Raw genomic sequence first — 24,187 nt, forward strand, 5'->3', positions numbered from 1 at the left:
TGTATGGAATAATAGCGGCTCTAACGTTCTAAAACTTATGCTACTGCAAAAACGATACTATAGACTAAAAGTCAGCTACGGTGATAAAATCTGTAGAATAAAATGTCCTTACAAGAAGGTACATATTTTATTTGAAAAAGATTCATAGCAATAAAATATTTTGACCATTTTTTTTTTCTATATACATAAAAATGATTTTCTGTCTGTCTGTCTGTCTGACCTCTGATCCTTATGAACTCCAAAACTACTGAACCGATTGGTGTAAAAAATTGCTTTCAAGAGTTTTTGGGGCTGGGGAAGGTTCTTAAGATGGTTCGAGACCTTTTCCCGATCAAGAAGAATGGCTCCCATACAAATGAAACAAAAATTTCTAACTCAGGAGCTAATCAAGCAAATAAAACAAAATTTGGCATGTGGAGGTTTTTGAAGGCAAGAAATATTCCATGATGGTTCGAGACACGTCCCTGCTCCATAAGGGAGGCTCCATAATGAACAAGACACTAATTTCTGCATTCGTCGATAACTAATCAAGCAAATGGTGCCCAATTCTTTGGCAAGTGGAAAAAAAGAAGTTTTGACGATTGCTTTGCCAAATGAATTCGAATCACAGAGCAATTGTTGAAACTTGAATTGTGAATACAAAATAAATGTTTGCGCTAACTTATCAATTTTGAGCGAGAAGAAGTTCGACGGGCCAGCAATATGAACTGAAAATCAAATGTTGCTCACTTCATCAAATTCAAAACTTCTGTGCGGCCACTGCTCAAGTCTGAGGAACAGCGACGAAAATGGCGATGATTTGCTTTTTCATATAGATGCCATCCATGCGAATAAATTTTGACAGCTATTGACGCCAATATCATCTACTCGATGATTTATCGGTGAAACGCTATAGACGCCATCCGTGGGAATACATTTATGCAGCGTCTCCCGGGCAGAAGCCATAAACAGAATAACAAAACATGATATGGATTTGATTGATATAAGAGATAAAAGAACAGGCAACAATATCAAAAATTTGCACCGAAATATCATTTAAATATCAAGATATGCTATTTATAAGAACAAACTAATGGCACATGATATTGATCACTTCTTACAAATAGCATAACTGGATCTCCTCATGATATTTTAGTGCAAATTATTGATATTGTCGTCTGATCTTTTATCTCTTATATTGATCATGTCCATATCTCATTTTGCTATCTTATCAACATTTGATATTATTGAGCTATTTTCGTCTACTCGGGCTCTCAACGAAGGCAACTTTCTGCCGTCGCCAAGAGATTATGTTATGCACCTTCCTTGTATAACCAATTCTATACGGATGGGTCATATAAGAGCCATGTTTTCAGAGATAGAGCCTTGCTTTCTTTAGCAAAAATGTTCAAAATCAACTGCTCCATCCAGGAAAAATATTGCACAGGTTACGGGCACTACGGTGATCTAGAGTATCCAAACTATCCTTGAGTTGTAATTTTGATGTTCTTAGGAATAAACACCTTACTTTACCATACTCTTGATGAATAATTGAAATTGAATATAATTGAATTCGTTCGACATCTACGACACTCCAAACTATTCTTGAGTACAGATCTTAATATTCAAATCGATCAACATGAAGATCTTCGATGTCCTCACTAGTTTTATGAGTTGGAATAGCTCCAGGCTACATCGTAACACCATTACAGACACACTACAGAATTCGATCAGTATCTACGACACTCCAAATTATCCTTGAGTACAGATCTTAATGTTCAAATCAATCAGCATGAAGATCTTCAAAGTCCTCACTAGTTTTATGAGTTGGAATAGCTCCAAGGTACCTCGTAACACCATTAAAGACACACCACAGTATTCGTTCAATATCTACGACACTCCAAACTGTCCTTGAGTACAGATCTTTATATTCAAAACGATCAACAAGATCTTCGATGTTCCAACTATTTTCACGAGTTGGAATAGCTTCACGGGACTTCGTTACACCATTATTGACACATTACAGAACTTCTACGACACTCCAAAATGTCTTTGAGCTCAGATCCTAATATTCAAATCGATCAACAAGAAGATCTTTGAAGTTCCACTACTTTTATTAGTTGGAATAGCTCCACGGTACCTTGTAAAACAATTGCAGGCATACTACATACTTTGCTCGACGTCTACGACACTCCAAACTATCCTTGAGTACAGATCTCAATATTCAAATCGATCAACATGAAGATCTTCGATGTCCCTACTAGTATAGCGGTATAACAGATCTTTTTTAATATCTACGATACTCCAAACCGTCCTTGAATTCAGATCTTAATATTCAAATCGATCAACAAGAAGATTTACGATGTCTCAACTTTTTCTATGAGTTGGATAGCTCCAAACGGGTTTCATTACACCATTACAGACAAACTTCAGAATTCGTTCGATGTCTACGACACTCCAAACTATCCTTTAGTACAGATCTTAATATTCAAATCGATCAATATGAAGATCTTCGATGTCCTTACTAGTTTATGAGTTGGAATAGCTCCACGGTACCTCGTAGCATTATTACAGACACACCACAGGATTCGTTAAATATCTACGACACTCCAAACTGTTCTTGAGTACAGATGTTAATTTTCAAAACGATCAACACGAAGATTTTCGAAGTCTCAACTATTTTCATGAATAGCTCGTTTATGACATCGTAGATATTCTGGAAATGAAAATGATGTCCCGTGGGGCTTCACCAAATAACACACAAGATCGGAAACCTATGAATCACTCTGTTCGTGTTGTAGACCTCCAATATCTGAACTCAAGAATTGTTTGGAGTATCGTAGATATTATGGGTATGTTGTGATTTGTGTATACTGGTGTAATGATGTCCCGTGGGGTTGCTCCAACTATCACATAAGCTCAGGACCCTATGAATCACTCTGTTGTAGACCTTCAATATCTGAAATCAAGAATGGTTTGGAGTACCGTAGCTATTCTGGGAATGTTGAATTTCTTATATACTGATGTAATGATGTCCCGTGGGGCTTCTCCAACTAACACACAAGCTCGGGAACCTTTTGAATTACTCTGTTGATCTTGTACACCTCCAAGATCTGAACTCAAGAATGGTTTGGAGTACCTTAGATATTCTGAGAATGTTGATTTTTTATATACTGATATAATAACGACCCATGGGGCTTCACCAACTAACACACAAGTTAGGAAACCTATGAATCACTCTGTTGGTCTTGAAGATCTCCAATATCTGAACTCAAGAATGATTTGGAGTACCGCTGGAACTCCGAGAATGTTGTGATTTGTATATACTGATGTGATGATGTCCCATGGGTTTGCTCCAAATAACACACAAGCTCAGGACTGTATAAACCACTATATTGGAGTTGTAGACCTTCAATATCTGAACGCAAGAATGGTTTGGAGTATCGTTGTTGTTCTGGTAAAACTGCGATTTGATAAAAATAGTTTAATTATGTCTCAAGTACCATTGCCAACTTCATATTAGGATTGAGTTGTTTATGTAGATCATCAAGTTCTGAACTCAAGGGGGGTTTGAAAGCCCTAAAAGATCTCAAATAAATTATTTTCCTCCATATTTCTACTTCTTTATGGTTTGCGTCCGTTTTTGAAGCGGTATGTCCAAAATTTATGTTGAAATACGACGAAAAAAAAATCCGTATTGAATCGGGCAAAATAGTGGTCTTGTGAGAAAATGTCATTCGAATGGTACTGACGCCATCCATTCGAATAAATTTATTTCATCATCCTTCTGATGCGCGTTTGTGATTTTGCTACCGACGAAAACTTTCTGCCGTCGTCAAGCGATTATGTTTTGTACTTTGAAGAAAATTCATCTCGGATCAACCTTCTAGTTTATAAAATAGTAGTCCTGAAAAGAACCGATTTAATTTCCTCTCACTCACAGAAACAAAACCAAAGTAAGAATCTCACTAGAAAATTTGGCCGACGACAGTCAAATCGCCACCATCTTTATTTATTTTTTGAGCATGATGACCGTGCATTTCGTAGTTGCTACTCCGTGATCGACCAGAACAATCGCAATTGCACAGGGAACCAATGGATGGAAGCATGGGATTTGCTTTCCAACCTCAATGTACACAGTCCGAGAGCTCTAGTACTTTGAATGGTCGATAACGGCGCTGGCCACGTCCTCACGGCCATCGGGGATGGGAAGGAATTGATGATACAGTCACTCGCCCACTGCAAGCCGAGCACACCTCTGCACTCGCCACGAGTTCCTGCGGATTTTTTTTTGAATCTGGGTTAGGTTTTATGGCAGAGGCTCGTCTTGGTTAACGGGTTGCCAATGTGATAGTAATGAAAGAGTGGTATATTCTTATTGAATGCCGAAACGAGCTTTTTCGCTCAATTCGAATACTAACAGTAACCTGCTAGAACTAATCTAGCTATAGGTATAGGAATAGAAGATGGAAACGGTATGAAAGCCCATTTCCAGTTCTAGCGACTGCTAGAACATCAGAAATATATGAAAATTAGGAGGAATGGAACGGGCCTGGGATGGAACCCACGACCTCCTGCTTATGAGGCAGAAGCGGTAGCCATATGACCACCAAGCCCGACATTCAAATCGCCACCATCTTATACATAAAAATGAGATTTTGTCTGTCTGTTCAGGTGAAAAACGATTTATGGACCTTCCGTAGACTACATGCCTGACAATTTGCGTCTAATAGTGGACTTATCATCTGTGCTGCATTGTATAAATAAATAACATTGTCGCCCAATTCTACATACACACATAGAGATCATTTCGACCATTCGACCATTCGACCATTTCGACCGGAAGATTTTAGTGAGCCCGTTCCATTTAAAAAAGTACTTTTCATCGGAGCTTTTACGATTTATCAATACCGATTTGTATGACTAGATTATCAAAGAATGTGTTAGTTTTACGCAAGACGGAATTTCATTAATTTCTGTTTTGGTTCTTCAGTAATAAATATCTTGATTTCAACAACTGGTTTAAACTTTGAAAAATTAATGAGAAATCATCTCATATTTGAAAGCTGATGTTTTTAAATGTTTTCGACACGCTTAGTTCCTGAGTGAAGGATTACACTAAGCAAGGGTTTGAAATGATCTGTCAGTTTCTTACGCTTTAAATAAAAAAATGTATTGAGAGAATTGAAAATTAAGAAAAATCCTTACGTAATTAGTGTATCGCCCCTCACCAATTTTCCAAATATATCACCGCAACGAACTTCATAAACCACAAAAAGACTTCCGTGAACTTATCGAAAATTGATAACGAGCAATGCTTGGCATAAATAGCAAATTCAATAGAAAAAGCTGACTATCCATCCACCCAGCTCCCTTTCTTCTGCCAATCGGATGTCCTTCACGCTGACAGCTCAATCACATGCCTGTAAGGAGCTGTAAATAGCTTTTTCGAGATAAACAAGGACCAGGCCTCCTTTTCCGCTCAACAACACAGGCGAACATGATATGTTTGTTTGTAAGGAAACCTGGAACCATCGAGCCCTGGATTGCCCATATAATAGATGCACAAATGACTGGAAAAACAGAAAATATCTGCAATAACAAGCTTTTTTTTGCGTCTCACACGGACGGCCGATTCACACGTAAAAAATCGTGCGAATGAATAAAAGTGAAACAGTTCTCACGGAAATTTATGCCGAGCACAAATAAAAATCCATTATTCAACAAATTGATACCAAATGTTTCAAAATTCCCAGTGCTTACAAACACGATGTCACATGCTATTTGTTTTGATGTCGGCGTAAAAAGTGACCACTCACTCCGCCAATAATGTCCAGGTGAGAGTGGGACGGGATTTTCTCCAAGGCCATCACCACCGCGCGCCGCACTCACTTTGCTCGTTCCCCATATCGTCGACGAAGTCGGAAGAAAGCATTTTGTCCGTTGGAGCCGGGGGGTGGGGGGAGCGTGCTAAAAATAGAACAGTCCGCCTCCAGCACGTGGCACAACAACGACAACTCGCCGCCCATTAAAATCGATTACTCTGGTCTGGTGTTGTTTACGGTATTCTGCGCGATGGCGAAAGGGGAAGACCGTTCGTGGGTTCGAAGTAAATGGTGAATATTGGGCTTCGTGCTCCAACTCAAATGCCAAACGGTGGGGTTGGTTGGGCGATTGGTAGACTGGTACAGAACAATCAAATTCGTTACAATTCCAGTCCGAAACCACAGAAATTGAATGCAAAACTAGCACAAATGCGATTTAAATACATTCCTACCTGAATTTCATCCACATGCAGTTTAAATTTGTTCCATGTGTATTTTATACAAATAAACCTACTTCAAATCCAAATCCAATCGGAATCCAATCCAAATCAAATCTAAATCAAATTCCAATTCAATACAAACCCTATCATTTTTTTATTACATTTTTTGGATTAGAATTGGGTTTCATTTGGATTGGATTTAGATTGGTTTTGGATTGGATTTGGTTTAGATTTGGATTTGATTTGGATTGGATTTGGATTGAATTTGGGTTTAATTGAATCTGGATTTGGATTGGATTGGATTGAATTTGGTTTGGATTTGGATTGGATTTGAATTGGATTTGGATTGGATTTGGATTGGATTTGGATTGGAATTGGATTGGAATTGGATTGGATTTGAATTGCATTGGATTTAAATTGGATTTGAATTGGATTTGGATTGGATTGGATTTGGATTGGATTTGGATTGGATTTGGATTGGATTTGGATTGGATTTGGATTGGATTTGGATTGGATTTGAATTGGATTTGGATTGGATTTAGATTGGATTTAGATTGGATTTGGATTGGATTTGGATTGGATTTGGATTGGATTTGGATTGGATTTGGATTGGATTTGGATTTGGGTTGGATTTGGATTGGATTTGGGTTGGAATTGGATTTGGATTGAATTTGGATTGGATTTGGATTGGATTTGGATTGGATTTGGATTGGATTTGGATTGGATTTGGATTGGCTTTGGATTGGATTTGGATTGGATTTGGATTGGATTTGGATTGGATTTGGATTGGATTTGGATTGGATTTGGATTGGATTTGGATTGGATTTGGATTGGATTTGGATTGGATTGGATTGGATTGGATTGGTTTGGATTGGTTTGGATTGGTTTGGATTGGTTTGGATTGGATTTGGATTGGTTTGGATTGGATTTGGATTGGTTTGGATTGGTTTGGATTGGTTTGGATTGGTTTGGATTGGTTTGGACTGGATTTGGATTGGTTTGGATTGGTTGGATTGGTTTGGATTGGTTTGGATTGGTTTGGATTGGTTTGGTTTGGTTGGATTGGAATTGGTTGGAATTGGTTGGATTGGATTGGTTGAATTGCATTGGTTTAAATTGGTTTGAATTGGTTTGGTTGGTTGGATTGGATTGGTTTGGATTGGTTGGATTGGTTTGGATTGGTTTGGATTGGTTTGGATTGGTTTGAATTGATTTGGATTGGTTTAGATTGGATTTGGATTGGATTTGGATTGGATTTGGATTGGATTTGGATTGGATTTGGATTGGATTTGGATTGGATTTGGATTGGATTTGGATTGGATTTGGATTTGGGTTGGATTTGGATTGGATTTGGGTTGGAATTGGATTTGGATTGAATTTGGATTGGATTTGGATTTGGGTTGGAATTGGATTGTATTTGGATTGGATTAGGGTTGGATTTGAATTAGATTTGGATTGGATTTGAATTGGATTGGATTTGGATTGGATTGGATTTGGATTGGATTTGGATTTGATTTGAATTTGGATTTGAATTTGGATTGGATTTGGATTGGATTTGGATTGGATTTGGATTGGATTTGGATTGGATTTGGATTGGATTTGGATTGGATTTGGATTGGATTTGGATTGGATTTGGATTGGTTTGGATTGGTTTGGATTGGTTGGATTGATTTGGTTGGTTGGTTTGGATTGATTTGGATTTGGATTGGATTTGGATTGGATTTGGATTGGATTTGGATTGGATTTGGATTGGATTTGGACTGGGATTGGATTTGGATTTGGATTGAATTTGGATTAGATTTGGATTTGGGTTGGAATTGGATTGGATTTGGACTGGGATTGGATTTGGATTGAATTTGGATTGGATTTGGATTTGGGTTGGATTTGGATTGGATTTGGATTGAATTTGGATTGGATTTGGACTGGGATTGGATTTGGATTTGGATTGAATTTGGATTGGATTTGGATTGGATTTTGATTGGATTTGGATTGGATTTGGATTGGATTTGAATTGGATTTGGATTGGATTTTGATTGGATTTGGATTTGGATTGGATTTGGATTTGGATTGGATTTGGGTTGGATTTGGATTGGATTTGGATTGGATTTGGATTGGATTTGGATTCGATTAGGATTGGATTTGGATTGGATTTGGATTGGATTAGGATTGGATTTGAATTGAATTTTGATTGAATTTGGATTGGATTTGGCTTTGATTTAGATTGGATTTGGATTAGATTTGGATTTTATTTGGATTTGGATTGGATTTGGATTAGATTTGGATTGGATTTGGATTGGATTTGGATTGGATTTGGATCGGATTTGGATTGGGTTTGGATTGGATTGAGATTGAGTTTGGACTGGATTTGGTTTGGATTTGGATTAGATTTGGTTTGGATTTGGATTAGATTTGAATTTGATTAAGAATGGATTTAGATTGGATTTGGATTGGATTTGGATTGGATTTGGATTGGATTTGGATTGGATTTGGATTGGATTTGGATTGGATTAGGATTGGATTTGAATTGGATTTCGATTGAATTTGGATTGGATTTGAATATGATTTAGATTGGATTTGGATTGGATTTGGATTTGGATTGGATTGGATTGGATTTGAATTGGATTTGGATTTGGATTTGGATTGGTTTGGATTGGATTTGGATTGGTTTTGGATTCGATTAGGATTGGATTTGGATTGGGTTTGGACTGGATTTTTATTGGATCTGGATTGGATTTGGATTGGTTTGGATTGGATTTGGATTGGATTTGGATTGGATTTGGATTGGATTTGGATTGGATTTGGATTGGTTTTGGATTGGATTTGAATTGGATTTTGATTGAATTTGGATTGGATTTGTATATGATTTAGATTGGATTTGGATTGGATTTGGATTGGATTGGATTGGATTTGGATTGGATTTGGATTGGTTTGGACTGGATTTGGATTGGATTTGGATTGGATTTGGATTGAATTTGGATTGGTTTTGGATTCGATTAGGATTGGATTTGGATTGGATTTCTGAAAATCTGGATTGGATTTGGATTTGTTTTAGATTTGGATTGAATTTCAATTTGATTTTGATTGGATTAGATATAGTTTGGATTTCATTCCCAGTTTTTAAATTTATCAAAACTTAGCCTCACTTTAGATCGCTAATAGACTATAATGTTCTGCTAATTTCTCGTGCCGCACTTCAGACAAACTGAAGTGTTTACCATATTATTTGGAAGATAATTCCTTTCCAGGTTCTCGCGTTGAACTGTTCTATTCACAACCTGCTATTAAGTGGAAAACTGCTTCGGATCCTTAGATTCAAAAGGTAAACAGTAAGAACAAAGGCAAAGCCATCATATCCATACCGACACATACACGAACACAAATTATTGAAACGCCGTTAGATTTGACCGTCACTTCCACCAGGCCAAGTCATTCAAGTCCAAGTTTGAGGTCGCGTGACCTGACGTGTTGTAAAGTAGCCCTTCCCCCAGTGGTGGTAGAGGCTAATGATGACCGTCCATTCGGCGTCGATAAACGGAATGAGGGAAATGGATTCCTTTAGCGGTCCGAGTATTTTTATGCTAAAATGCTTTTATAGGTTAGAGAAAAAGAAAAGTTCGTAGTAGGTACATACATGACACAGTCTAATAATCGTGGAATGGAAATTTTGGGTAGAGGTTTTCAGAAAGTATACATTTCTGTTCACTATACTTCGGCAATATGGAATACATGGAAGGAATCCAAATGAACGTTTTTCATCAGAAAACGAAGCCGTTTTCGATCAACCTAAAAAAAGTAAGCCGAACGACTAGTCAAATACTTTCAGGGTGTCCATTCGAAATCGTTTTTCAGATTCCCGATTTTTTCCCGGTTTGAAGAGCTGATACTAAAATATCATATTAGCGGGTCTAAACAAGAAATCAGCCAATTTTTTTTATTGTTTTATCAGAGGGAGGACTAGGAAGCTCTTAGACCCGTTCAGTATGAATGCTGAGGATAGGGCCACTTCTCTGCTCTCAAGCGAGTAAATTGATATATTGAAATCCCTCCCAAAAGCAAAATTATTTTGCAGTTACTTTGTTGTCAAACATTTCCCCCTCTTCGAATTTCTTTTTCCATGCTACATGAGGGCGCACAAATTCGCGAGACTCTAGACTCTACATGATTATACGATGGTTTACAAAATTATTTTCCTGCTCCAATCAGCTGTTGAAATTTCGTAACGAGTGCTTTTTAGTTGCATTCCTACTAATTTTACGCTCGAAATATAATGTGAAAATATTTGTTACAAAGAATACAAAACTCAAACTAAGTTTATTTTTATTTGTTCCTTAAAAACTACCAATACTCAAAATAAGATCGACGATAGGACGAACATAATAACAATCTTCAATGTTTGGCTCCGGCACATTAGAAAATGTTGGCTTTAGTTTGACAACCAAATCGATTATATGCGCACCACCCAGCTAGAACAGAGAATTTCCAAAGATGAGCCCGCCTAAGTCTGTAAGTCTCTTAATAAAAACAATCAATCAATTAATTCAAGAAATTCCTGATAGAGCTTGAGCTTGAGCTTGAGCTTGATTGACTGCTCGTAGTTGCTACTCCATTATGACCAGATCAGCTGTTCTTGCACAGGGAACCAACAGATGTTTGCTTGGGACTAGCTCACATCTTCAATGTACAAGTACTGGTGATCTCATTTGTTAGGTCATACTGGCGCCTGCCACGTCAGAATGCAAGTCAATGTAGGGAAGGGGGAGGAAATGATGATGCAATCACTCGCCCACTGCAAGCCGAATATACATCTGCACTTGCCACGAGTTCATGCGGAATTTGTTGGAATTTCTGGGTTAGGTTGGAGGCAGAGGTCCATCTTGGTCAACGAGCTGCCAATGTGATAGATAGGAGAAGGTAACTGATGGAATTTCTAATTGGATGTAGGAAATGAGCTCTATAAGTTCATTTCCAATTCTAGCAGATTATTGTTAGAATACTCAAGTTGAAGATATAGGAATAGTAATGGAAACGGTATGGAAGTCCATTTCCAGTTCTAGCGATTGCTAGAACATAAGAAATAAAGAGAAAGAACCAAAGTAGGAGAATGGAACGGACCTGGGATTTAACCCACGACCTCCTGCGTATGAGGCAGAAGCAGTAGCCATATGACTACCAAGCCCGCTTCTTAATTCAAGAAATTCCTGATAGAACAGAAAAAGCAGAAGCACAACTTCTTGAGGGAGCTTAGGCAAAGTTTTTCCTCTCAATTCTTCAAGACAGGATTAATCTCAAATAATCTTCTAAAAATAGGATCTAACTCTAGGATCCATTAGAATTGCTTCAGAATTTTATTGATGATGTTCTTTAACCCTTTAAGACCCAAATTTTTGTTTCCATTGCTCGAAAACATTTTCTTAAATTGATCTTACCTTCTAATGCGTTAAAATTTTGATTTTTTTAGAATTTTGTTCTCAAGATTGTTTATTTATTTATTGTCCCGTAACACGGTAGATCACTTTGACGTAGTGTGTTGCGGTGTAAGATCTACCAAACAGAGTCCTAGCTTAATCCTTTTTTCTACTCGCATAGGTTTTCCTATACCAGCCAGTACAGGTTTAGAAAGTTCTTCGAAGGAAAATCGTCTCCACCCGTTCGTTGTTCTTGTTAGCCTTCGTTGCAAAACTGTCCATGCCTGGTCGACACGAGCGCAGGAACAAAATTTGGGATGAAGCGTTTCGATCGTTTGGTTTCCACAGTGTGTGCAGTTCTCGTCTACCACCCGTTGCAACACAAACAACAGTTTTCGATGCTCAATTTTACCGTTGACTAGTAAGTACAACTTGGATCGTTGCGCGGATGTGAGCTGCTTTACCGAAATATTTCGCCACGCGCGTGGCCAGTTGATCGCAGGACTGTTTATTTCGACCTTCGGCAGGTCCGTTTGATTGATGAAGTGCTGGTGGATTAGATCGGCGGAGGGGTTAAGTTGGATCTGGTGTGGAATTTGGGATAAGCGCCGGCGGCAAGACCAAAACGACGAAAAACTTCCCTCATCGCCTTGTTTTGCCACGGTGACGTCGATGATGACACACACACACATTAATGTTACCTTACAGACAATTGAAAGACTGGAATTCCTCTTGTTTGAGGCTAGACTGTATACAGCGGAAACAACTTTTCAAGCAATTAGTTAAAAAACCTCGGTACCCGGTCCTAGGCTGAACTAACTGCTGGAAAAATCGAGTTAGGGGTTTAAATGCGTACTAACTCTTCTTGAACTGGTGAACAATGATAGTAAGAGGCATTGGCGTAAATAAGGGGGGGCTAGGGGGGGCTTAGCCCTCCCTAGAAAAAAATTAGCCCCCCCTAGGATTTGACAAAGTAGTTAGCAGTGATATCAGTTTTCAACATGTAGCATAGCGAATTATTGAAAAAGTTTGAAGACAAATGAGTTATCTCGCATATTCACCCTGTCATAATGAAATGAGTGGCAGACAAATGAGTTTTTTCTCATTTCTGAGAAAGATTCCTGTGTGGCACTAAAATTGTACTTGGTTTTAATTATGTAAAAGCAATTGGCGAATAAAGGTTACATGAAGAAGAAGAAGAAGAAGCCAAAAGATGATATTTGAAAAAAAAAATGCACGGGAAGCAGACGGATATTTTTGAAAAATCCTCAAAAAATCTAGGAGCATTATATTTAAAAACGGTTGCAGTACGGGGTTGAACTTTTTATATTGTATAAAACACTTCATTTCTATTTTGAGTTTTATTTTGTGATAATGCACTTTATGCGTAGTATAAGAAGAGTCCAACCCGTACCGCTAATCGTTTTAATTAAAATGCTCCTAGAATTTTTAAGAGTTTTAAAATAATTTCCGTATGCTCTCCAGTGCATTTTTTTTAAATATCATCCTTCGACTTTTTCTTCTTCATGCAACCTTTTTTCGACAATATCTAATTGATTTGAAAGCATCAAAGCAAGCTTGATATGAACAACAATGGAGAGCTAGGGGAAGTGGGGGTAACACGCCCATAGGGGTTAAAACGCGCCACCCCTGAATAAGGTTAAATATCCCCATTGTGATTATTTTAAATAGTCTATACGATGAATCAATGAAAAATATTGCCATTGGATACATATATTTCATGATTTTTCTCTAGTTACACATGAAAAACTCGAAAAATGATTTTTGCGTGTTTTGATGCAATTCTAGCTCGGTGAAATTTAGTCTTTCTATCGCTGTTATTCATTGGTAAATTGAAAATTGAGCCATGAGCCATGCTGCTTACTCGTGTTCTTTATGTTCCACACGAAATCGTCGTCAAAATTGGTCTTAAAACGATTTGATGGGCCTTCAAACTTCTGAGGTCGGTGTGGGGCAGTACGCCCATGCTCATTTCGTATGATCGAAACAGCTGAAACATTCGGTTAATTGCCTTAATGTAGGCAATTAAAATGAAAATCAGTACGATAAACACATGCGCGTTTTAACCCATCCACTGGCGCATCTCACCCCGCATGGTTTCAAAATCAATATTTTTCGGGTGCTTTTTAAAAATCAAATTTCTATGCAATAAAATGTACAATTAGATATCTGTCATCGGTAGTCAGTCGCAGATATGCTGTTCTTTAGTATGCGCTGATGAAAACTGGCTGAAATGGTGGTTTTCATTGATAAAAATGGCATTTTCCTTAACGTGGGCGTCCTACCCCCAGTTCCCCTACCAAAATATCAATCAAAGCAATCGTGTTAGAAGTCAAAGATATGTGGTCAATAGAGTGGGGCGTCATGGTCATTTTTTCAAATCAATGGTTTTTCGAAGCCATTCTGGGTCCTGAACAACTGTGCAGAATTTGGGACCGATTGGTTGGTTCCTCGCTTTCCGCATCGCGTTTGAAGTTTGTATGGAAATTAGTATGGGAGAACGTATATTTTTGCATTTCTACTACTAGAGGTTTCAGTTCATCGTAAATCAAGTAGCACATTACGTTAAAGTATAACCCAAAGGATGCCGAAAAACTTTGCTGAAGAAGGCACGTTGCTGGAACGTCCACGAAAAAAGTTATAATGCTTCGAAGATTGAGTGTTCAAACCATATGCAAAAAATCATTTATTCTGCCAGCACTGCCGAACTACGTGGAGCAATAATTTAACTGAGTGTTATTTCAAAATTATTGATTTTATAGGACTTTGGAGCTAATTGGAGATATTCGGAATGATTTCACAAAGAAAAAAATCCGACTAGAATGAAAATGGGTTTTGCCCTTTGACAATTACAGGTTGTCCGGTAGTGCTGGCAGAAACAATGATTTCTTGCATATGGTTTAAACAATCAATTTTCGAAACGTAATAACATTTTTTGTAGACCTTCCAGCTGCGTACCTTCTTCGGCAAAGTCTTTCGGCATCTTCCAGGCTATATGCTAACGTATTGAGTCGCGTGATTGATAATAAATTGAAGCCGCTAAAAGAAAAAATGTAAAAAAGAACGTTTTCCCATACTAATCTCCATGTATACTTAAAACGCGATGCGGCATGCGTGGTCGCAACCAATCGAGCCCATATTTTGCACAGTTGATTGGGGTTCCAAAACGATTCAGAAAAACCTTGATCTCACTTGATCGGACGAAGTTTGCATTTTCCCATACAACTGCGCCCCACTCTAGTGGTCAACCATCACGGACTAGAGTAAAAGATTTTCAGCAGACCTCCGCTTGCCTAGCAGCATGATAATCTCCACAATTCACATATTCCCATATAATTCTCATTGGAGCCTCTGAAGAATTCCTTTCAGAATCATCGAATTATTCCATCCGGAATACAGAAGAACTCACACTGGATTCCTTTCGGTATCATTGATACCCTTGGGAATCTGTGGGGGATACCCTTCAAAATTCCTAAAGGATTCTCTTCAGAATCTCTAGTTAATTGCCTCGGTATTCCTCCAGAGTCGTTCGAATATTTGTTTCGTTTGGAGATTTGCTTCGGAATTCCTTGACGATTTGTTTCAGAATACGTCGACGATTTTCTACAGAATCCCTAGAATATTTAATTCGAAGTCTCTCGACATTTTGCCTCGGAATCCCTTAATGACTTGCTTCGGAAACCCTCGCCGATCGGAATCCCTCTAACGATTTGCTTTGAAATCCCTCGAGGAATAGCTTCGCAATCATTCGACGATTCGCTTCAGAATACATCGACGGTTTGCTTCGGAATTCTTCGAAGATTTAGCGACGATTTACTTCGGAATCCCTCGAGGAATTGCTCGAGTCCTTCGATAATTTGCTTCGAAATCCCTCGACGATTTGCTTCAACATCCCTTCGCAATCGCTGGAGGATTCTTTACGGAATCCCTAGAGGATTAATCGACGATTTGCTTCTGGATCCGTCGATAGATTGCTTAGAAATCCTACGACGATGTTGTTCTACATCCCTGAAACATTTCCTACGAAAACCCTGAACATTCACGTTGGAATTCCTGGAGGATTTCAGACGGAATCTCTGGAACATTTCCGTTGGAGCTTCTGGAACATTTCCATTGGAATTCCTGGAATATTCGCGTCGCAATTCCTGGAGAATTCCAATCAGAATCTCATTGGGATCACTGAAACGTTTGAATATGACAGCGATCCGTCACAGTGTGCGGGACCAAGCCGAGCGCCTCAACACTTAGTCGCAATAGCAATAGCTATCAATTTGAATCGTTGTAGTAATCATCGGCTGGTAAACAAATGCTTTTCGACACTGTGGGCTACAACAGAAAAAAAACATGCCTCCTGAGCCGACGTTCTGATATTCATCTCATTACCACTAAGATAATAAGTTAAAAACATTGTAATTCCTACATGGTTCAACTCAACCAGAGGAAAAATTCTAACTGCCAGAGGCAATTGAAATGTATTAATAATAACTAAAAATATAACATAGCAAATAAGGATGATAGTGTTAAGAAAACACGGAACACCTAGTCTAAGAGATGAATGCATGTATTAGATAACTAGCAAATAAAAAAAAAAAAAAAAAAAAAAAAAGAACCACTAAGATAGAATGAGGTTTTAAATTGTTTGAGAATTTTTAAAAAGAAGCTCAAAATAGAGGAAAATGCCCCCCCTAGGCATCGGGGCTAGTTACGCCAATGGTAAGAGGAACACACGGAAGTTCTTATTATTGAACAAATTCTCTTGCTTGAAATGGTCTTGTAGACAGAGCTAAATCCCGGGTTTTCAGAGTTTTACTGGTGATATTCTAGAAGCAAGACAAGGATGTGGCTAGGGCTCCGATGCATGGCTAAAAACAGTATTACTGTTCTGTTTTCTCAAGAAAGGATTGATTTCCTATTGATACGGGGCGCGCCTTCAATGGGATTGCTCTCTATGAAGGGTCTAAATTGCGGGACCTTGTCATGGTGGTCTTGAGAAAACAAAACAACAACTGTATCGAAGCTGATACTGCATTGCTTCTCAATAGCACTGGAGTAAATCGACATGCACTTAAACACTAAGGATACGGGTAACGCTACAAGATCTAATAATTGGTCGCAGTGGCACATCCGAACAGGAAAAAAATGTTGAAAAGCAGGCCATGTTCCAGTTGGAATGTAGAGCCATAGAAGAAGAAGATGTATGCTTACTGCTGAAAAAAATACAAAAACGTGAAACAAAGCAATTTGCACTCCAATGAGTGTTGCTTATTGATATTGATATGCGTACATGTAATGAATTCCAAAGCCGCAGTGGTCGATCGCATATAAGCCGAGATGCCCAGAGCTGAAATTTTTAGGCTAAGGGAGTTAGATAAGGTATTTTATGAGACGTTTTGCGGTGGCCCGTTTATTTACTTTCAATGTTTTGTTTTGGTATGATTCTGCGTGAACATTCCATTAGGTCCGAACACAAAATATTGTTTGCAACGTTTTACTTTTCATTCATGTTTTCTTCGACATTTTATGCTCAGAATGCAATGGTATAAATAATCTAACGACACATTTTAAGAATCATTTGAAAAACTTTGTTCTAAAGCCCCGGTAACCGAAAAGTAAAACATGTCGAATTGATGATGGGACCCATCGGAATGTTCAGCGCGAAATTACCAAACAAACGGGCTCCCACTAATTGTCAAAGTAGATAAACACGAGAAAACCAGCTGATTCGATCTGTCTCATAAAATGCCTTATAGGGATGTCTATAGCCTGGCTGAACCTGTGACATCCGCACAACTACTGCATCATTTACAGTCAAACCTCCATGAGTCGATATTGAAGGAATCAACGACTCGTGTAAATATCGAGGAAGCTGTTAGAAGGGACCATCACAGTAACCCAGAAATTAATTTTGTATGTCGAATAATTTGCTTCCATGCGTCGATATCGAGTCATAAAACATCGACTCATGGAGTCATGACTGTATTTCGTAATATCTGGAACACCGCAACTTTCCCGGTCGACTGAATGCAGGGTATCTTAGTGAGGCTGCCCAAAAAGGGTGAGCTGACTGATGCGATAACTGGCCAGGTATTATGTAGCTGTGTTCATTTATTTAGTTTACATCTAAACAGATAACACTGAATCAACAATTTGACGCCCCAATACACGGTTCGAGGCCGCATCTCTCCATCCTCGAATGCGCCCCACTCTTGCCAAGTCGTTTTGCACCTGGTCTGCCCACCTCGCTCGCTGCGCTCCACGCCGTCTCGTACCTGCTGGATCGGAAGCGAACACCATCTTTACAGGGTTGCTGTCCGGCATTCTTGCAACATGCCTTGCCCATCGTACACAGCTACCTAATAGCTTTAGCTACCTTTTGAATACTGGGTTCGCCGTAGAGCTGGGCGAGCTCGTGATTCATTCTTCGCCGTCACACACCGTCTTCTTACACACCGCCAAAGATGGTCCTAAGCACCCATCTCTCGAATACTCCGAGTGCTTGCAAGTCCTCCACGAGCATTTTCCAAGTTTCATGTCCGTAGAGAACTACCGGTCTTATCAGCATTTTGTACGTGACACATTTGGCGCGGGTGTGAATCTTTTTTGACCGCAGTTTCTTCTGGAGCCCTTAGTAGGTCCCCTTCGTACCTTCGTAATTCAACACAAATAGGCTGTAAGCTGGTTTATATGCTAATCCATTTTATTGAAATTCAACTTAAAACTAATGTCGTAAATTCAAGCCAATAAATCGATCAAAACAAAACAAAACGTTCGACTTCAATATTGAGTTCCAGCGCTGGAAATTGGTGAAGTAATCTTACTTGATACTTGATGGGCTACAGCTCTGCGATGAACCTACGCCGAATGGAGTATCCTTCTCCAATGGACTCGATCCTGGGCCAATCGCTTCCAGTCGCCCTGAACATTGAGCGTCCTCAGGTCCTCTTCAACTGCAAAAAGCCATCGTGTACGCAGCCTTCCACGAAGCCTACGGCCTCTTCCGGGTTCTCTACTAAATATTATCTTCGCTTGACGTTCTTCCGGCATACGAACAACGTGACTAGCCCACCGTAGTCTGCCGTGTTGTATAAGCTTAATAATATCCAGTCCTTTATACACCTGATACAATTCGTGATTCATGCGACGCCGCCAGATACCGTTCTCCTGTTTACCGCCGAGTTATGTCCGCAGCACCTTACGCTCAAACACTCCGAAAGCTCTCCGATCAGCCTCCTTTAACGTTCATGTCTCATGGCCGTATAAAGCCACCGGAAGAATCAGAGTAGTATACAACGCGAGTTTTGTTTTCGTTTGCAGACTACGGGACTTAAGCTGGTTACGAAGTCCGTAATAAGCCCTATTTGCAGCTGCAATACGCCTTTTCACCTCGCGGGTAACATCATTATCGCACGTCACTAATGTTCCAAGATACACAAATTCTTCCACCACTTCAAATTTATCACCATCCAGCACCATTTCACTACCACCACCACTAATGAACCCACGTTGATTGCCAGCGACCATATACTTCGTTTTGCTGGTATTGATCGTGAATCCAATCCTCGCTGTCTCCCTCTCAAACGGCACAAAAGCCTCTTCCACGTCACGGCGATCAATTCCGATAATATCGATATTGTCCACAAAACCCAGGAGCATATGCGATCTTGTGATAATGGTACCGCTTCTTTGCACGCCAGCTCTCCTAATCGCTCCCTCGAGCGCTATATTGAACAGTAGATTCGAGAGTGCATTACCCTGCTTCGGCGGAAAACCATGTTCAAGCATAATTTGCCATAATTCATTCCGTTTCACTGAATTGTACGCCGCCTTGAAATTAATAAACAGATGATGTGTCTGCAAGTTGTACTCCCGGAATTTATCAAGGATTTGTCTCAGGGTAAACATTTGATCCGTTGTTGATCGGCCCTCAGGAAAAGCTTCTCGGTATTCGCCGACGAAGGACTCTTCAAGCGGTCTCAATCTGTTGAACAAAATACGGGACATAATTTTGTACGCCGAATTAAGGAGGGTAATTCCTCGGTAATTGGCGCACTCCAGTCTGTGCCCTTTCTTAAAGAGAGGGCAAATGAGGCCGTCCAACCAGTTAGCAGGCATTTCCTCGTCTACCCATATTTTCGACATAATATGGTGCAAAACTTCATAAAGCTGCTCACTGCCATGTTTGAGAAGTTCAGCCGGGAGCTGGTCCTTCCCCGCATCCTTATTGTTTTTCAGTTCTTTAATAGCTTTTCTAACCTCGTCTAGTGTTGGCGACTCCACAGCTTGCCCATCATCGCTAATATTTAATTTGTTCACCGATACACCGTCACTTTCACTATTGAACAAACTCTAGAGGTGTTGCTTCAACCTGGCAGCCACTTCTTTCTCCGCACGCCATTGACAGACTCATAAAACCTCCGCATATCGTTCTGCTCCATTTTCTCCTGCGCCTCACTAATAACTTGTTCTTCGTACTCTTTCTTCTTCTTGTGGTGGGTTCGTTTTTCGGCTGCTCTTGCTTCCTTGTACCGATCTCTATTCGATCGGATACCCGACACCAACATCCGGCTTCTGGCAACGTTCTTTTCGTCTGTCACTCTCTGACACTCCACATCGAACCAACCCGTCCTGGGTCGCCTCTGTGCAGTGCCTACCACTTCTCATGCTGTTGTACTCACCGCTCCATGAATCGACTCCCATAGATCGTTGATGTTGTCGCTAACGTTGATTGCACTTATCCGTTCGACGAGCTTCTGGCGGTACACAGCCGATACTCCTTCCGCCGACAATCGCTGGATATTGTAACGCATCGTTCGCTGTGATCTTTCGTTCGATACAGTTGACTACCGTGATCGAATTTTACTGACAACGGGGTAGTGATCAGAGTCAATGTTCGGACCTCTGAATGTCCGCACATCGATAACTTCCGAGAAATGAGGGCCATCTACCAGAACATGGTCTGCCTAGTTGCAAGTTTCACCATTTGGGTGTCTCCAGGTGTGCTTTCGGATATTCTTTCGTGCAAAGTAGGTGCTACTGATGGCCATCCATCTGGCAGCTGCGCAATTTACTAGCCGTAGGCCGTTGTCATTAGTAAATCACCGTATAGTATTTTCATGCGGACAAAATTATTGTAGAACGTTGTAGTGGTTGTCCTTCCAGTTGACTGGCGACCACCTCAGCTTGACTATGTTCCTTTGGCAACTCATCCATCCGGGTTTCGGGAGGAGTTCGAAGTCCTGTGTCAAAGAATGCAGTTGAATTTCGCAACTGCATCAGCTGAACTTGAAGCTGAAAACAAATCTACGGTCCGGTTCGGGTTATTGAGCAATTCGTTTTTTGAATACACATATTTGTGCACCGCTTTCTGAACGTCCATGCGAAATAGCATCTTTTGTTCAGGTGGCAGCTTTCGCATTCGCGGCAGAAGGCTTTTGAAGAACGCTTCATCTTCGTCATCACCACCGACTGCCTTCTGGACCTTTTGTTTTAATAATTTCAGCTTTTTTGCTTCGATAGCCAGTAGTTGCTGTTGTGTTCTTCCTCTCTTTCCATATTTTTGTGGATGCGGCGGGAGAGTCTCGTCGGTGCCTTCGATGTCGTGTGTTTCAGGAGTATCTACTACGTCATTTTGATAACTTCCATTCCTCTCCGGCTCACCTTCGTGCAGATCCTCGTTCTCGACCGTTTCAGCGTCTCCTACGCCGCGTGACTATGTCATCGGCCTATCGAAACACTGCTTTCCAAGCGGGCCCTGTTGCGCTCGGTTCCGCCCACTAACTTGTGCTTTGTCTTCGATGCATTTACCAAAAGTCCAACTCTTGTTGCTTCACGTTTCAAGCGGGTGTACACTGTACTGCCAGCTTTGCAAGTGGCGACAATGTCCATGCCATCAGCGAAACAAGTAAATTGACTGGATCTAAATAAAAATCCTGTTTCGACCAGTTTTACCAATGGACCAAATTTTATCTAATTTTAATGTTTTTAGAGTTAAGGCTATCTGTGTTTCGTTTTTAATTTTTTTTAATTGTCGTTTAAACCTGTAACTGTTGGTAATTTCAAAAACCTTGCCTACGGAAAGTCCCTGGGTTGGACTTGAGGGTGTCTACTTTGATCTTCTCTTCTTAGGCTAAGTGCCCTTTCGGCCTCGGCATCGCCATGCCAAATAAAGAATTGACTATCAAAGTCCAAACTCACAAAAATAAAGAGGAAAAAATATCGTTCCAAATTCGTATAGCCCGCGAATTCTATAGCATGGCGCCGAAATCTTGGAAAGTCTTCCGTCATAAACCATCAATTTTGTAGCTATTCTTACCTTGTTGGTTCGAGAAATGTCCTCTTGTGGCGTCCATTATTGTCGAATTATCGAATCTGAAACAATGGAGAATGATTGAATATCAGCAAACTTTATGTTTCGGAATAACAGGAGGAGTTAAAATTTGTCATACCTTCAGTAGGTTGTTTCAGATGTGATCATTGGTTCAACACTAAGTGCATCATGTTACAAAATTACTTTCACAGCTTGACCCAAGCCAAACCATCGACAGTATCAAGCATTCGGCAACATTATTGAACGACGGAATACTACAATAACAAGACCTATTGAATGCATACTTTTACTCGCATGTCAGAGCAAATATGTTTTGCAAAGCTATATTTTGGGGATATTGCATTCGAAATATTTCTATCGTTAAGAATTTATGATTACTGCTATCCAAATTACATAGGATTATCAAGTTTTCTAAAAGGTATATCAACTATCTCAATACCTACCTTATTACTATAGTTTATTAACTGTTATGTATTTGGAATTCCAATATTTGAAATTCATTTTTTTATTAAATTCAAACATTATTCTGAATTCTTTAGACAGCCGGAAATTCTTTGTAGCTAAGATAAAGTTGAATGAAAAAGTTGCATGTTAATCGTATAACATGCTGAGTGGAAAGTAAAAGACAAGTCTTTTTACTGTTGACAAAATATTCTATAAACTGCGCTAAATTGTTCAACCTGTGGCAGTCAGCTTTGTAAAGCACAATATGCTCCAACCTTGCTTCTTGTTGCTTTATCAGGACGCTAATACCGAATAGCTCGCCTCCGAGATCAGACACTGCTGATCAACGGTTGACTCATGATACCGTACAAAATCTTAATCCCCTGATAACTGCCTCCCCAGCTTCTTGGCAACATCCCACCTCCTCCACTCACCCCGTGTGAAATTCGTCTTCACCTCTCAGGAATATTATAAATAGGTCAGCGGGTTGTTTCAAATCTTTGCGACGATGCTGATCTACTGTGCCGCCTCACCATCAGCCCGTGAAATTGCTCAGGAATTCCTGCGATTTATCCTCCACCAACCTCCATGCCTTCCACATCAACAATCTTCTCTCTGATACCCTCAAATGTAACAAAAAAAAACAACCCGCAAAGCACTATGGTTCACTTCAATCGCGCGATTTCATTAGGATATTCGCGTCGAACCCGATCACAATCGCAACCGCAGATCCGCGCACTACCGGCCCTGCACTATCCCGGATAGGTACAAATTAGTAAAATATTGTCCAGATATAGGGGTCGCAATTAGAATTCCGTTCGAAAAAAAAATAATCCGAGAACGAGAACAACTTGTTCGCGCATCAGCACTTTTTGACAGCGGAATAATCACAGCAGGAAAACGCGAGGACCCGCACACGCTCGCAACCACAACAGCAACCAACAACGCGACCACCAACCAAAGGCTCGCGAGCGCAAGTGTGTGGGTGGTGGTTGGGGTTGCGTGTTTTTGTTTTGTTCCGATGTCCGTCGCGCGTCGCGGAAAGAGATGCAAACCGATATCGGCCTAGGGTGAATCAGAAAAAGTGAAGGCAAATGCGGTTTTTTTTTTGTTTTAAAGAAGGCCTTTTAACGAAACGTTTAAAATCAGCTGATTTTACAGTCAATTGACAGTTCGTCTATGAAAGTGAGAGCTTCGGAATCACGTGGCCTGTTCAGCGGTTGTAAATAGGGATCCTTGGGGCAGCAGAGACTACGTCCAAGGGCTTTACGACCCCTCCGCAAGTGACAGCAAGTAAGAGGCCTATCCTGCCTATAGAAGGTTGTAGGGTTTGACAGTGGTCTCTGCTAAACTTCTTCCAAAAGCCTAAAGTATCCGCAAACAAACCCTATCGGCACATCAGGATCGATGCCAGTAATGCTACGTTTTGACAAGGCAAGTGAGTTGAATTCAATTGACTTGCCAAAAGTTGAACTTTTATGCTACGTTTTGACAAGGCAAGTGAATTGAACAACTCAGTTGAATTCAATTGACTTGCCAAAAGTTGAACATGTTCAACTTTCTTTTCGTTCAAGTGAATTGAAATAAGGTGTTTACACGTTCAGTTCGCGTTCGATTCAAGCGACTTGCTCAATTCACTTGCCTTGTCTAAACGTAGCATTACAACTTTCTTTTCGTTCAAGTGAAAAGATATTTTAGTTACTAGATAAAGATTGTCGCTGTCGTCGCTGTCCGGAACATCTTTTG

The 24,187-nt window shown here is 40.0% G+C and overlaps 1 protein-coding gene across 7 annotated transcripts in view; it reads right to left on the reverse strand.

Moving 5' to 3' along the window:
- LOC134205804 (histone deacetylase 4) overlaps positions 1-23,417 on the reverse strand; it is a 300,923-nt gene extending 277,506 nt beyond the window's left edge. For 3 of the 7 annotated variants that reach the window (XM_062681405.1, XM_062681406.1, XM_062681401.1), the window contains exons 1-3: positions 22,876-23,415; positions 22,116-22,266; positions 21,983-22,038 (exon numbers count right to left, since the gene is read on the reverse strand). In XM_062681405.1, coding sequence (XP_062537389.1) covers positions 21,983-22,019 — 37 coding nt within the window. In that variant the 5' untranslated portion in view covers positions 22,020-22,038; positions 22,116-22,266; positions 22,876-23,415. Of the gene's footprint in view, positions 1-21,982; positions 22,039-22,115; positions 22,267-22,440; positions 22,458-22,875 lie in introns of those variants that run through there. The other 4 variants (XM_062681410.1, XM_062681402.1, XM_062681403.1 and 1 more) reach the window with 4 other exon arrangements.
- Between the last annotated feature and the right edge of the window lie 770 nt (positions 23,418-24,187).

Source organism: Armigeres subalbatus, chromosome 1 (genome assembly GCF_024139115.2).
Source record: "Armigeres subalbatus isolate Guangzhou_Male chromosome 1, GZ_Asu_2, whole genome shotgun sequence".
Classification (NCBI taxonomy): Eukaryota; Metazoa; Arthropoda; class Insecta; order Diptera; family Culicidae; genus Armigeres; species Armigeres subalbatus.